The following is a 12,388-nucleotide window of genomic DNA, read 5'->3' on the forward strand; positions in this document are numbered from 1 at the left end:
AGTGCAGTGGGGCCCCTACATAGACAACCACTCAACAAGTCACAACATACTGTACATAGATTAGCATGGGGTCCCTCTGCTTGTGGGGCCCCCGGGCAACTGTCCAGCATGCCAATGTGTTAAGATGGCCCTGGAACAACCTGCCATTGGCTATATGATAGAAGCTCAACAAGCCATTATTAGGTAATCAAAATCAACCAATGTATAGTAAACTAGGTGGTGTCCAGCTCTGATCCTGGAGGACCACAGTGGCAGCTTTTCATGCCAGCCACTTTCCTAGTGATGATAACTGAACAGACTTCTTTTGTCTTTATTTTAATTTGCTCACTGTTTAGGAAGTGTTTCTTTTATCCTTATCTAGCAGCCAAACAATAAGGAGATGAAATGCAGTAATATTGAGCTTCAAGAACACTAGATTATCTGGCTTAGAAATATGGCAAGAAATTATAAAAATTTGTATAAATTAAATGTTTATAGTTATAATATAAACAATATATATAAAAACTATAGTTTGATAACTGGTATTGTGTATACTAATGTGTTTTGCTTAGAATACAAATAAAGTTGCCAGCTACATATGGATTATTTTGTATCTTTACCCTTAAAAGAATTCTCCAAAAGTAAAATCCAATTAATGGCTAATATTGCTACCAAGTACCCCTATAATTCTAGGTATCTACTGTCTAGAAACTGAATTAGGACAGGAACTGGCTTCAGCTCAAATGATTGATATATGTTGATTGGAGAGCGCTTGTAGCACTGGGCATTTACCTGAATGTGATGGCAATAGAGAAAATGTTGACTAAAAGGATTTTTGAATTTGTTCATGTACAAGTAAACTAATTCAAGAAAAGTTTAAATAGGAGACCAAGAACACGGGGACGCTGTTGGAAACTTGTTAAGGGCAAATTGTGCACAAATATTAAAAAGTTTTTCTTTACATAGACACCTGGAATAAGCCACCAAGTAGTATTGTTGACAGTAAGACTTTAGGGACTTGCAAAACTAAACCTGATGTTATTTTGGAAGAATTAAGTAGATAGGACAGGTGACCCCGTGATCCTGTAGTTAGGATATAGCGAGTTGGATAATGGCTGAATGGCCTGTTCTCGTCTAGATTGTTCTAATGTTCTAATATTCTTTATCTCAGATTTAGGTAAATGCTTTGAACCTGTTGACTGATCTTTTCCCCAGTAGTGCTCTGAACTTCTACTTTACTTCTGACCAGCCCTCTTTAACATCTCTTTAATCTCTACCAGTAGGTCAAATAAAAGTGGTACATCAGGACTTTATGAAAAAAGAATTTTATATGGTTATAGAGTTGACAACTTGTTTACTGCTGTTATTATCTAAAAATAAAGTTTATGATCACAAAATTTAAAAAGAAATTAGATTGTTAAATTCTTTGCTACAATACTTAGGGAGATGATGGTAACAATGTACTTAAAGAGATAAGTTATGGCAAATAATTTAGTTTCACTCACATGTTTATCCTTATATTTACAGTCCTCACTTAGTCTAGAAATGTTCAAGTCATAAGTATTGAGAGCATACAAAGACAATAACAGGTAGAACGCCGGAACAAGTCATTTACACATCACACAGCGCTTATTTTGGTCATTTTAATTAACCAGGATCTACAAACTCAAATCTACGTTGACATGGGAAGAGTGTCAAAATTTCACAGAGAGTCGCCAGGATGAGATCTGACCCCAGTGTTCCAGAGTCGAGAGTCGGTAGCACTATCTTATGTATCAGTTTGGTACACCAAATTATCATCATCATGAAACGCATGCATAGTCCTTGCTTTTTTGCTGCATAAATATTTTGCTCAAAAAATAAATTTACACGTTAAGCAAAACCTTCACCTTGAGCACATTACAAGCAATCACCTTCATCAAATTCAAGAGTCAGAAGAACAACAGAAGAATCAATTTATTATTCATTCCTGAATAAGATGTAAGCAACCTGCCAGGTTTTTCCTTTGCCAGTTCTTTATTCCTTTTCATGATAGTGTAAAATATTTTCACTGCTGTTCTGCTAACTTTATAAGAAATAGTCTTGTCTGAAGTATTTCAGTCCCAGCAGGATGATTTTTATAAAAAATTGATTATTTCAGTGAGTTATCTCATGCATCAAAAAGTATTTATTTTTCATTCTTTCACTCACATTTTGTTGCATTGCGTCTCTTAAGTTCTTGTACTCCTGATGCCATAAGGCAAATGTGTGGAAAGCTAATGTTGCAGGTCTCTCTCTCTGTTGTTTTGCAGGGGAACATCTGCGGATCTGTCCTCAGGGATACACATGTTGCACATCTGAAATGGAAGACAAACTCAGCCAACAAAGCAAATTGGAGTTTGAAAATCTTGTGGAAGAAACAAGTCACTCATTACGCACAACATTTGTATCCCGGCATAAAAAATTTGATGGTGAGTCCAGGGATTATTACTGGGATTTTTTATAAAGGCACAAAAATGATGGATAGCAGATGGGAGAAGTTATTTCTTTTTTATATTACTCCTTCGCTCAATAACAAAAAGATGGAATTTCATGAGAGTGCTTTATCAGCTTTAAGAGAATAAAATCGATACATCTATCTAAGTACATGCCTAAAAATGTTTAAGTGCAAAAATGGCCTGAATTGGCTATGCAAATTTTATATTTTATTACTTTATTTAGGATTTACGTTTTTGAAAAATATATTACTAAGCAGTTGACTACTTTGATTGAGCTCACCACCTTAAAGTCTATTTCATCAGGTGGCACACTGTAAAATGTTGCTGAAACAGTAATTGCAACATATACTTAATACAATTATGATTTTAAAACGTGATATATTTTGATAGTTTGAAAAGAGCTTCAAAATATCCTCAAAATACTGAAAGCTGCCATTAAAAATATGATACTTTTAAAATATATAGCACACTGTGTAGAGTGTGCTGCTGCATTTATTCTGGCACTGGGAACTCCCAGGAATAAGAGGCCTCCTTTCCACAAATATTGTTTCATTAAATACAAGAAATTTTAAAATGAATTACTTGAAATATAAGTGAGGTGTGCCGTTTTTTGTTTTATTGATATGTACTAATGTCTAATTTTAATATTTCGCACTGTTTTAAGTAGTCATTTCTGATAACTAATTTGCCTAAACTCGAGATTTTGTTATAAGTTTTTTACATCAGACGAGACTTTGTCAATAAGTCCTAGCACATTGTGAGTAGTCCAGTGTTTTTGTGACTTCATTTTGAATATATGTGAGTACTTTACATAACAAAACAAACCGAAGAAATTAAACAGCGTTCAGTAGTGCTGCCTAGATATAAATCGTGTGATGTGCATAACCAATCTGTGATTGCAATGTCACAGTTGTTTTTGTAAATCTTCAAAAAACATCTTGATTGAAACATAAGAGCACCTAGGGTTAGCTTCGTTCCTTCTGCTACTAGGAAGGTGACATAACAAGCAAGAGTGTTCACAAAGGAGACAAGATGAATAAGCAGGGTAAGTTGAGATACTTATGGTTTCTCAACATTTGAGATGTATACACGAGTTATTATTTGTTTTTATTAAGTTGGACAGGCCTTGAAAAAATACAACCTGAAAAGAGCAAGGTATTGATACACAGAAAGAATGCTTTGGTTGTTTTTATACTAAGACAGGGGTTCACATGGACCATAAAATTCATCTTCTCTGATGGTTAACCAGGCAAAGAGGATCAAACAAACATTTTGCTTGTCTGGCAGGTCTATGGGCTTTCCCTATTCTTCATATAGTCAATCTTGTGTTTGAACCATGTTTTAAACCATTTGTCTACAACTTAAACTTGCTAAATGTAACAAAATATATTAAAATATGTTTTAGCCAGTGAGTTTACTCTGCATGTGAATATAATTTTCAGTGTATCATACATTCACAGTGACCTGTAAAAAATAAAACAAATATTAGAATTTTCTACACAAAAGCATACCAATATCAGGAAAGAAGCTTCAACCTGACACACCTCTTCTCATCTATTTTATTGCTGAATAGATTTATTAGTATCTGAGAGTGCATGGAATTAAAATAACAACTCTAATATGTTTGAGGGCATGTTCTTTGGGAATCTGTAGCTTGAAAGTTCATCCTTCAGTTTGTAGCTAAATGTCTCTTAAATTAATCTAAAAGACAAGATGAAACTGCATAAGAGTGTGGTAACTGCCTCCTATTCCGTGAAAAGATATTCATTCATTGAAAATGACAAGTCACAGTTAATTAGCAAAGGAAAGCTTGTAAAAGTAACAGTTTATGTAGTAAAATGTGTGATATGTCACGTTGCGCTTTACTGAAAAGCAAGACACCTCACAGAGTACTCAGTTCTAGAGCTTAGCAGTTATGTTAACTGTAAATGCATTTTAAAACTTCCAGAAGCTAAATTTGAGAAGGGAGGTTAATTAGTTAAACTTTAACATGGCTATTATTTTAAAGATCATTTAACAAGATTAAAATAGTTATAAAGTTAAACAATTTCTAAAAGGAGCACTTTAGATTTTCCAAAAAATTCAACTTTCTACCTTAATATGTAGGTTTTATTTTGAAGTTAATGCTTCCCTGGGATAAACAATAAAAGAAATAGGTCTTTGTGGCTTTTCATTAAATGTGATCTGAGGAATAATGAAAGTGATTCAGGGTCACCACACTGTTAAACTTAATGCTGTGACTATTTTATCATACAAATTGGCACAAGAAATGTATGCAACTTTAAATATATGTGTTAGCCAGCTGAATGTCTATCTGTTTTAATTCTTTCAACATACAACGTACATGTCTTGAAACTGAGAACACTCCTTTGGACGCAGGGTAGGGGAGGATAGAAATTATACAACCTTCTCTCATGTTAATGTCTGAAATGCTTTTGGCACCTTTTTCTTGCTTGGTAAAGCTTGTTGGTTTAATGTGACCATACCTGTAAGTGCTTACATCCAAGGTTTTCTGTCTGTCTTTCCATTGTTCTGCTTGATCAATTAAAAAGTCACTCTCTATCATAATAATAATACAAGGGTAAATCAAAACATAAATCTAATTTCAAAATTATGCAATAAGTGCATTTCTTTGATTTATTTGGCCAGAAGGAGTGAAATAAGCTGAAATTCACTGCGCTTGGTGTGTTTGAACTACCCATAAGGCATTGTGAATGTGTTGTATCGTGACAGCTTCTATCCATTGTGGTTACTGCGGAATTTTCAAATTGCCTTTACTTTCTGATTTACCCTTGTATGGTTTTAGACATCAAATTCTTTTGTATTCATATTGCATATAAACATATTAATAAACATTCTTTTCCTAATATGAGTATAGAAAAGGATTGATCTTAGTTCACGGATTACACACTGCCAGTTCAGCTTTCCAGTGGACATGCTGCTTTTATGCAGTTCAACTGCTACAGAGTAGATTTTCTCATCTGTTTGAGCTTTTACTGCATTTATTAAGTTACCCAGCCAACGTTTACCTCCAATTTCCACATATAGAGCAAAAGCAAAGTAAATTATGAAATTTTAGATTAGATTAGACAGGTAGAACTTTATTTGTCCTCAGGAGAACATTTGGCTTTTTAAAGAAGCTCTTTAAACAAATAAATACATCCATCCATCCATTATCAAACTCGCTATATCCTAACTACAGGCTCACGGGGGTCTACTGGAGCCAAACCCAGCCAACACAGGGCACAAGGCAGGAAGCAAACCCCGGGCAGGGCACCAGCCCACCGCGAACAGAATAAATACATAAACAGATAAATTCATACATATTTATATGCACACACTAAGGTCTAAACACACAGCAGAATGACTGAAAAGGGAAATAAAATTAAAAAGAAACAAAAAAAAAAACTTCTAATTTGGCCATCACTGTCACAGTGAAGCATTATGCAGACATATTTATGTTGGTGTAAAGGAGTCCCAGTAGCATTTCTTGACATATTTCTACTGAATAATGCATTGGCTGAGAGTCCCCAATGTTAGTGTGTCAGAGAGGGGATGTGCAGCATTGTTAATAATGACGCTCAGTTTTGTTTTAATTCCCTCCTTTGCTACGACGTCCAGGGGGTCCAGAGTGTGTCCCATAACCAAGCCTGCCTCTATAATTAACTTTTTGATTCGGTGGGCCTCTTTTAAAGTGACGTTACCATCCCAGCACACCACTGTGTACAGAATTGCACAGGCCATCACTGAGTTGTAGAAGCTGGTGGTTAATGGTGATTGCCCTAACTTTCAAGGCAAGAGGCTTTGGCTTAAGCTTGTTCCTTCTGGTTCCAGGTGCTGGTGGAATCATGATCAGCAAATATGAAAATATCAGTGGAATACTGACATATATGGTGAAGCATTGGCAGTGCAAAAGAATGTATTGTTGAATGACATACAGTACTTGTGCAGTGAAAAAAATAAAACCAAAAATGAAAAAATTGAGAGCAATCAAAATAAACAAAAGAATTACATTATTGTTGAATTTTTGTTATTAAAGAATAATTGTACAGTCATTCTTTTAATGTGTAATTTTACAAAGTTAAATAGTGTAATCGCCACATAACTGTGGTTTGGCTGCACATAGTGCAAACATTTCTCACTTTAAAGAAAACTACAAAGAACCTAGCTTGGAAATGGAACGTATCAATCTCAATCCCTAAAGATCCTGCAGAGGGAGAGCTAAAGCTCTTACAGTGGGAATATAAATGTATGGAGTAACACAGAATGGCATGATAAATGATTGTTCCAAAGTATCCTCTGTACAGGATCGTAGCTGCCCTTAAATTGGGAAAGCTTAATCTTCACACAAAATGAGAAGACTTATACTGTAGTGAGAAAAGTCCGAAGAGAAGCAAGGACTAAAACTGACAGGAGAAGTGCAGACGGAGAACTAGTGTGTGTGCTAGGGGATGAAGGGACTCTAATGCATGCCTTCCTAATGGGCTACACCCTCTTCAAACTTTTGTTGATTACAAGTCTTAGCAGTCACACCACTGGGGAGTATAACCATCCACCTTTGTACAGAAAATAGTGAACTGCCTTCAATGGAGTAGCTAGAAATTGGGAATGCAGCACATTCAAGAACAGCCAGAGGTTAGCCCTCCTGAGTGTTTACTCTCTTTTTGAAATCAATTCTGAAGTGATGATCTCCAATCCATCCATTAGTTTCCTGGAAAGTAAGATTTTGTTGTGTGTTTCCTCTGTTAACCCCACTGTATAATTAATTCAGTGGATTGGTACCACTTTGTTTTTGATCCTGGGCAATTTTTCTAGTAAATGCTTAAGTAAATGCTTAAATGTGTGATTATTTTATACATTTTGCTAATAGCATGAAGTCTAATTGAGATGACTTTTGCAAAATAGAATAGCTAATGCGTCGCAAGCTCAGGTATCAATACCACCATTTGCCATTCAGCAATATATAAATCTTGTTAAATCTTGTTAAATTATTCTTGAAGATCTGAGCAATAATAATAGTGTGCTGGTGCCCCCAATTATTTTTTCAATCTTGATGCTTTTTTTTAATAATTGCTGAAGTAAATATTAAATTATAAATGGCTTGCTATATAGAATCTCTTCCTTTTTTAAGGAACACATCACTGTAAAAGTCAGAAATGAAGAAAACAATAATGTGTGTTGCTCTGTGACATGCAAGCATCTCATTTTTTAAAAATATTTCATTGTTTTTTTTATTAATTATTACAGGAATTATGATGCATATGTGTAACAGCTTGTAAAGGCAGCTGCATGATTGTGATTACTGGTTAGTTTTTTTTTTTGGTCTCTTGTAGATTCTGATGTTTTAAGAGTCCACTATGCAATCAATTTGTCTACCATTTAGAGGCTGTAATGGCAATGTGGACAGAGGCAGGATAAAACTTTTGAGGGAGGTGGGACTGGAGGATGGAACTTTGTTAAGGAACAAAAGAACCGTGCGGGTCTCCACCCCACAGCAGAGTATGGCCTGGGTACTGTGAATGTGGAGTTGCACTTTGTTCCCAAGTTCAAGTGGATTTTTCTTTGGACTATCTGGTTTTCTTTGGACTGTTCAGATATGTGTATCTTAGGTTAACTAAGAATTATGTTGATGATTAAGGCAAGGAAAAGCAATAAATGAATCTACACCCACAATCAAATCATAACACTATTTCAAATACCACATTGTATAAAATGCATGTAAAATATCATATTACGACAAACTGTATTTAATGTAGGGGTGAATGAACATGTATAGTGTTGCTGTATTACTGCAGCTTTGCTCAAATGTAAATTGCTTTAAAATTAAAAGTGAATATTTATGCATTCAATTAATGTGTGTTTTATATTTGTAATTAATTTACACCACTGTGCAGAGATCTGTTTTCACATTTGGCAATTAAAGGTTCTTTTTTGTTGATCATTGTCAAATTAAATCCCCTGTGATTCAAAGCTGTATAGCAATAAAACGTGAAAACTTCTAAAGAGGTGAATATTTTTATAGGAACCGTATACATATGAATTTCATCAGCTGAACCCAGCTAACCTTCTGCACATCCATATGTGTAAAATTAACATGGTCACCATAGAAGATTATGAACATGCTTTAATCATTCATTTTCCTATTAGAAAATTTACATTTGTCATTACATATGGAACCATTTAATAAGATGATTAATTCGTCCTTCCTATGGGAAACTTCCAGCGTGCCAAAGAGACTTCACATATGGAATTTGACAAACATGTGCATGCAATTTGAAATCTTATGGTCATGTATAAAAACACCTTGAACAACTACTTTACATGTGCTAAAAGACATCAAACTATGTCAAATGATATTGTTTCTATGTTACACCCAATTGATAAGTTTTTAGAAGTGTTGCTTTCAGGTTAATGATATTTTATTTATTGGAACATATTATCCTATGTACCTAGATCAATACTACTACTACTACTACTACTACTACTACTACTACTACTAATAATAATAATAATAATAATAATAATAATTTATTGTCATGTCATAGGGCTATAACTGAGCAGGTGTGGCTGAAGACCTGCAACACATCATCAAGGGCTTTAATGGGTAGACAGAATTGTGACTTTCAAAAATGAGAGCTCATTAAGCCTATTATGACTTTGGAAGAAAATGTGTAACCAAAATCTGAATCCAGTTTAAACACTGAAACCTGAGCAAGCCTGACTATTAAATGGCACACTCACAATTTGAACAGAACAAGGAAAATGTCCTTGACCAACAGCACCACTTTTTTAGATTAAAAAGAACTGACAACCTTTACTTTTCTTAAAAACATCCAGCATATCCACTCCTAAAGTAAGTTTCGCAAAGAGTGCTCGGTTTTCATATTAGTCTGCACTAGACTAACTGTTAACAATTAGAGCCAACTTTGTAATATACTTTATCTTGGAATACCCCAGCTTACAGTGATTTCTGTAGAGATATTTTACTTGAGTTATTAGGAGAGGTGTATATACATCAAACTCTTCCTAAATTTCCAGAACACTGTAGTAGCCCTTTATTTAGTGACACAGCACAATATTTGATTTTGAAGGAAAAGGAATGCTGGCCATGGAGAACAATATGAAATTAGTCCTCAAGTTGTTAAATATATTTCGCTAGTGTGCCATATTTTTTTAAGAAAGCTCTAATAATCAGCAAATGAGGCATACATGAAATTTAAAATTCAGAACAGGGAAACTACTGCCAGGAAAAAGTGAAGCAGTATAGGGACAAGGCCATATGAAAGAGAGAAAAACCTGCGGCCACCCATGTTGATGTGGCAGTTACTATGCCAGTATAGGAAGGAGGGCAGTTCCATGGGACAATGCATCCCACATGGGAGCTGTATGCAGTTATGCTATTGAGAAAAATGTTGGCCGCATCACCAGCTAGGCAGCACTGGCAGGTAAAAGTCAATGTTACCAGGAACAACTGACTCTTCTGCCTCTATTCTGCCATTTTGTTTTGTACAACTCCACTGCAGATATTAGGGCCCCTGATTTTGGTGCAATTTAATAAAATACTGTTTCATCCTAAATCTACTCTTGCTGTTACCAAGGTCTCTAATCTGGTCTCAGCTCTGTAAAGCCAGATTGGACATATGATACTAAAATAATTATAAAGGATGAAACCCCTCTCATCATTGTTTAGCTCTGCTACCTGACATTGCAGATCAGCATTACGTAGAAATCCTGCAGGTTTTGTTTTTTTCTGTCATGGACTAAATTTAAGAGTTACGAATGAATGAGGGAGGTTAGTTTTTATTCATTTAGTTGGGAGCAGGTGATCATAGTTTAGAAGAAATTCCAAGGAAACATCATCTTGGAAAGTAAATAAGAAAACTGATCCATATTCTCATCAATAATGTTTCAAAAGGCATTGGTGTGCATATGCACGATCATGATTACTGGTTGGAGTTTTCTTGTTTTCTTCATTGTAGATTCTGATGTTTAAAGAGTCCATTTAGTGTATGTGCCCAATTCATGTTCTTTTTAGTGGGGAACATGGGAATGCTAATGGAAATTTGGTATTTTTTTTTTTGCGGAAGAAGGAGTGGGAGGTTGGGAATGAGACAGAACTTTGTTGAGAGCAGCCAGGAGCAAGACTGAGAAATCAGTACTGCGCAGACCTCTACCCCACAGCAGAACTGGGCCTTGGCTGTGTAAGGGTGAAGTTGCACGTTGTTCTTGAGGATTTATCTCTGGTTTCCACAGTTTTCCTTTCCACAGTTCAAATATTTGCGTCACCCACTGGGTTTGTTTTTGCCTTATGCCTGATTATAAAACTGAATTAAGCAAAGAGTTGAATACCTTGGCCGAGCCAACAACCAATCAAGTTGTCTGATAATTTGCAACAATAAATTCAAAATTCTTGCACAGGATTAAACTTCCACTTATAAAAAAAATGTTCATCATATTTAATTAAAAGATGTTTGAGTTGTCATTATTATTCTAAACTGAAGCCAGTAACTTGTTTGCGATTTTGCATATGAGTATACATTCATAATGTCGCAGACAGGCTTTTTAGTGTTAAAAATGTATAGCTGTCAATTATGAAGTGCTACCAAAGTGTAGATGTCAGTTATAAAGTTTTTCCAAAAACCAATCTGAAAAGAACTAAGCTCAATGGAACCTACAGTAGTCAATGATTAAAATATTTGAGGGCATCGCTTATTTATTCACTTGTTAGTGATTTCACAGACATATACTGTATAACATTTTTAGAGCAAATTGAGCTCTGCCATGGAAATTAATAATTTAATGCGTAATGGTTTTTTCCTCTGAAATATTTAGCCATCTGGCTATTTGCACAGATTTGTGTGTCTGCATTAATCCACTGCTGGTGATGAATCTGTCTTTCTGTGTGTTTTCGCAGGCTTTACAGTGCATTGTCCTTTAGGTATTTACACTTGTTCTTCAAGCAGTACTTGTTGCTAAGCATTCGAATGTGAACAAGATGAGAACAGCAGAAAAGGTGTGATTTTCTTGGAAAAATTCCCAAATTTTCAAGGTCTGAATATCATAAATGATACTTTGCATTCATTCATTTGTTTCCTTAACCCATTTATTCCAGTGGAAGGTTATTGGAAGCATGGGGAATTCAGCCTTTATAAGGGGTTTAGTCTTTCTGTTGTTTTTTAAGATACTACTTTGTATATTGTGCAGTTAGTTGTGTTTTTTAGTTTTAGTCCATTTTGACTTTTGTGTTTTATTTATTTAGATTGCGTTGTTTATTCATTACTAGCTGAAGTGTTGCCTGGGTATATTTGTAGGATAGGTTATTAAAGAAATGAAAGATTGATGTGTTTTTAAAATGGTGACCCTGCTGTCAATGTCTCTGTTCTTGTGAGTCGAGAATTCGTTCTTTTTTGGTCTGAAAGGATTCCATAATTGTGGTAACTCCTTGCCAAATTGTAACCTTGAATGCCCATCATGTCTGACTTGTCCTCTTAGTTAAAGGTGAACAGTTCATTGTGCTTAAATTATGAAGGAAATACAACAAAGAAGGTTTTAAACAACAACTCTTTGATTCTCCTTTGTGTTGCGCTGCACTTCCACTCTTGTCTCACCCAGAACCCCCTAGAAAAGTGCAAGTTGGCCCTTTTTACGTGACACTAGATAGAAACAGCATGTAGCGTTGCTGGGTTAGATAATGAGAAACTCAGGTCATTTTGTCTGATGGTTTGGGGGCAGTTTGTTTGGATGTTTCACTCGCTCTGAGCCAGCAGATGGCACTGGCATGCAAACATTAACACAATGGAAAAATGGAAACGACTGGGACCCTGAGGGTCAAAATGTTGGTTTCCAAAGTAGTCTATCTTGTCCATATGGTCCGAGAGCAACTATGAAAAATTTGGTCTAGATCAGTCAAAGGGTATTGGATTGTATAAGGA

General features: G+C 35.3%; 1 protein-coding gene across 2 annotated transcripts in view; it reads left to right on the forward strand.

Annotated features, from left to right (window-relative positions):
* The window catches only part of gpc6a (glypican 6a), a 1,322,758-nt gene that overhangs the window by 272,914 nt on the left and 1,037,456 nt on the right, over positions 1 to 12,388 (forward strand). For both annotated transcript variants that reach the window (XM_039745387.1, XM_039745388.1), the window contains exon 2: positions 2,271 to 2,429. In XM_039745387.1, coding sequence (XP_039601321.1) covers positions 2,271 to 2,429 — 159 coding nt within the window. The remainder of the gene's footprint in view (positions 1 to 2,270; positions 2,430 to 12,388) is intronic.

Source organism: Polypterus senegalus, chromosome 2 (genome assembly GCF_016835505.1).
Source record: "Polypterus senegalus isolate Bchr_013 chromosome 2, ASM1683550v1, whole genome shotgun sequence".
NCBI classification, from domain to species: domain Eukaryota; kingdom Metazoa; phylum Chordata; class Cladistia; order Polypteriformes; family Polypteridae; genus Polypterus; species Polypterus senegalus.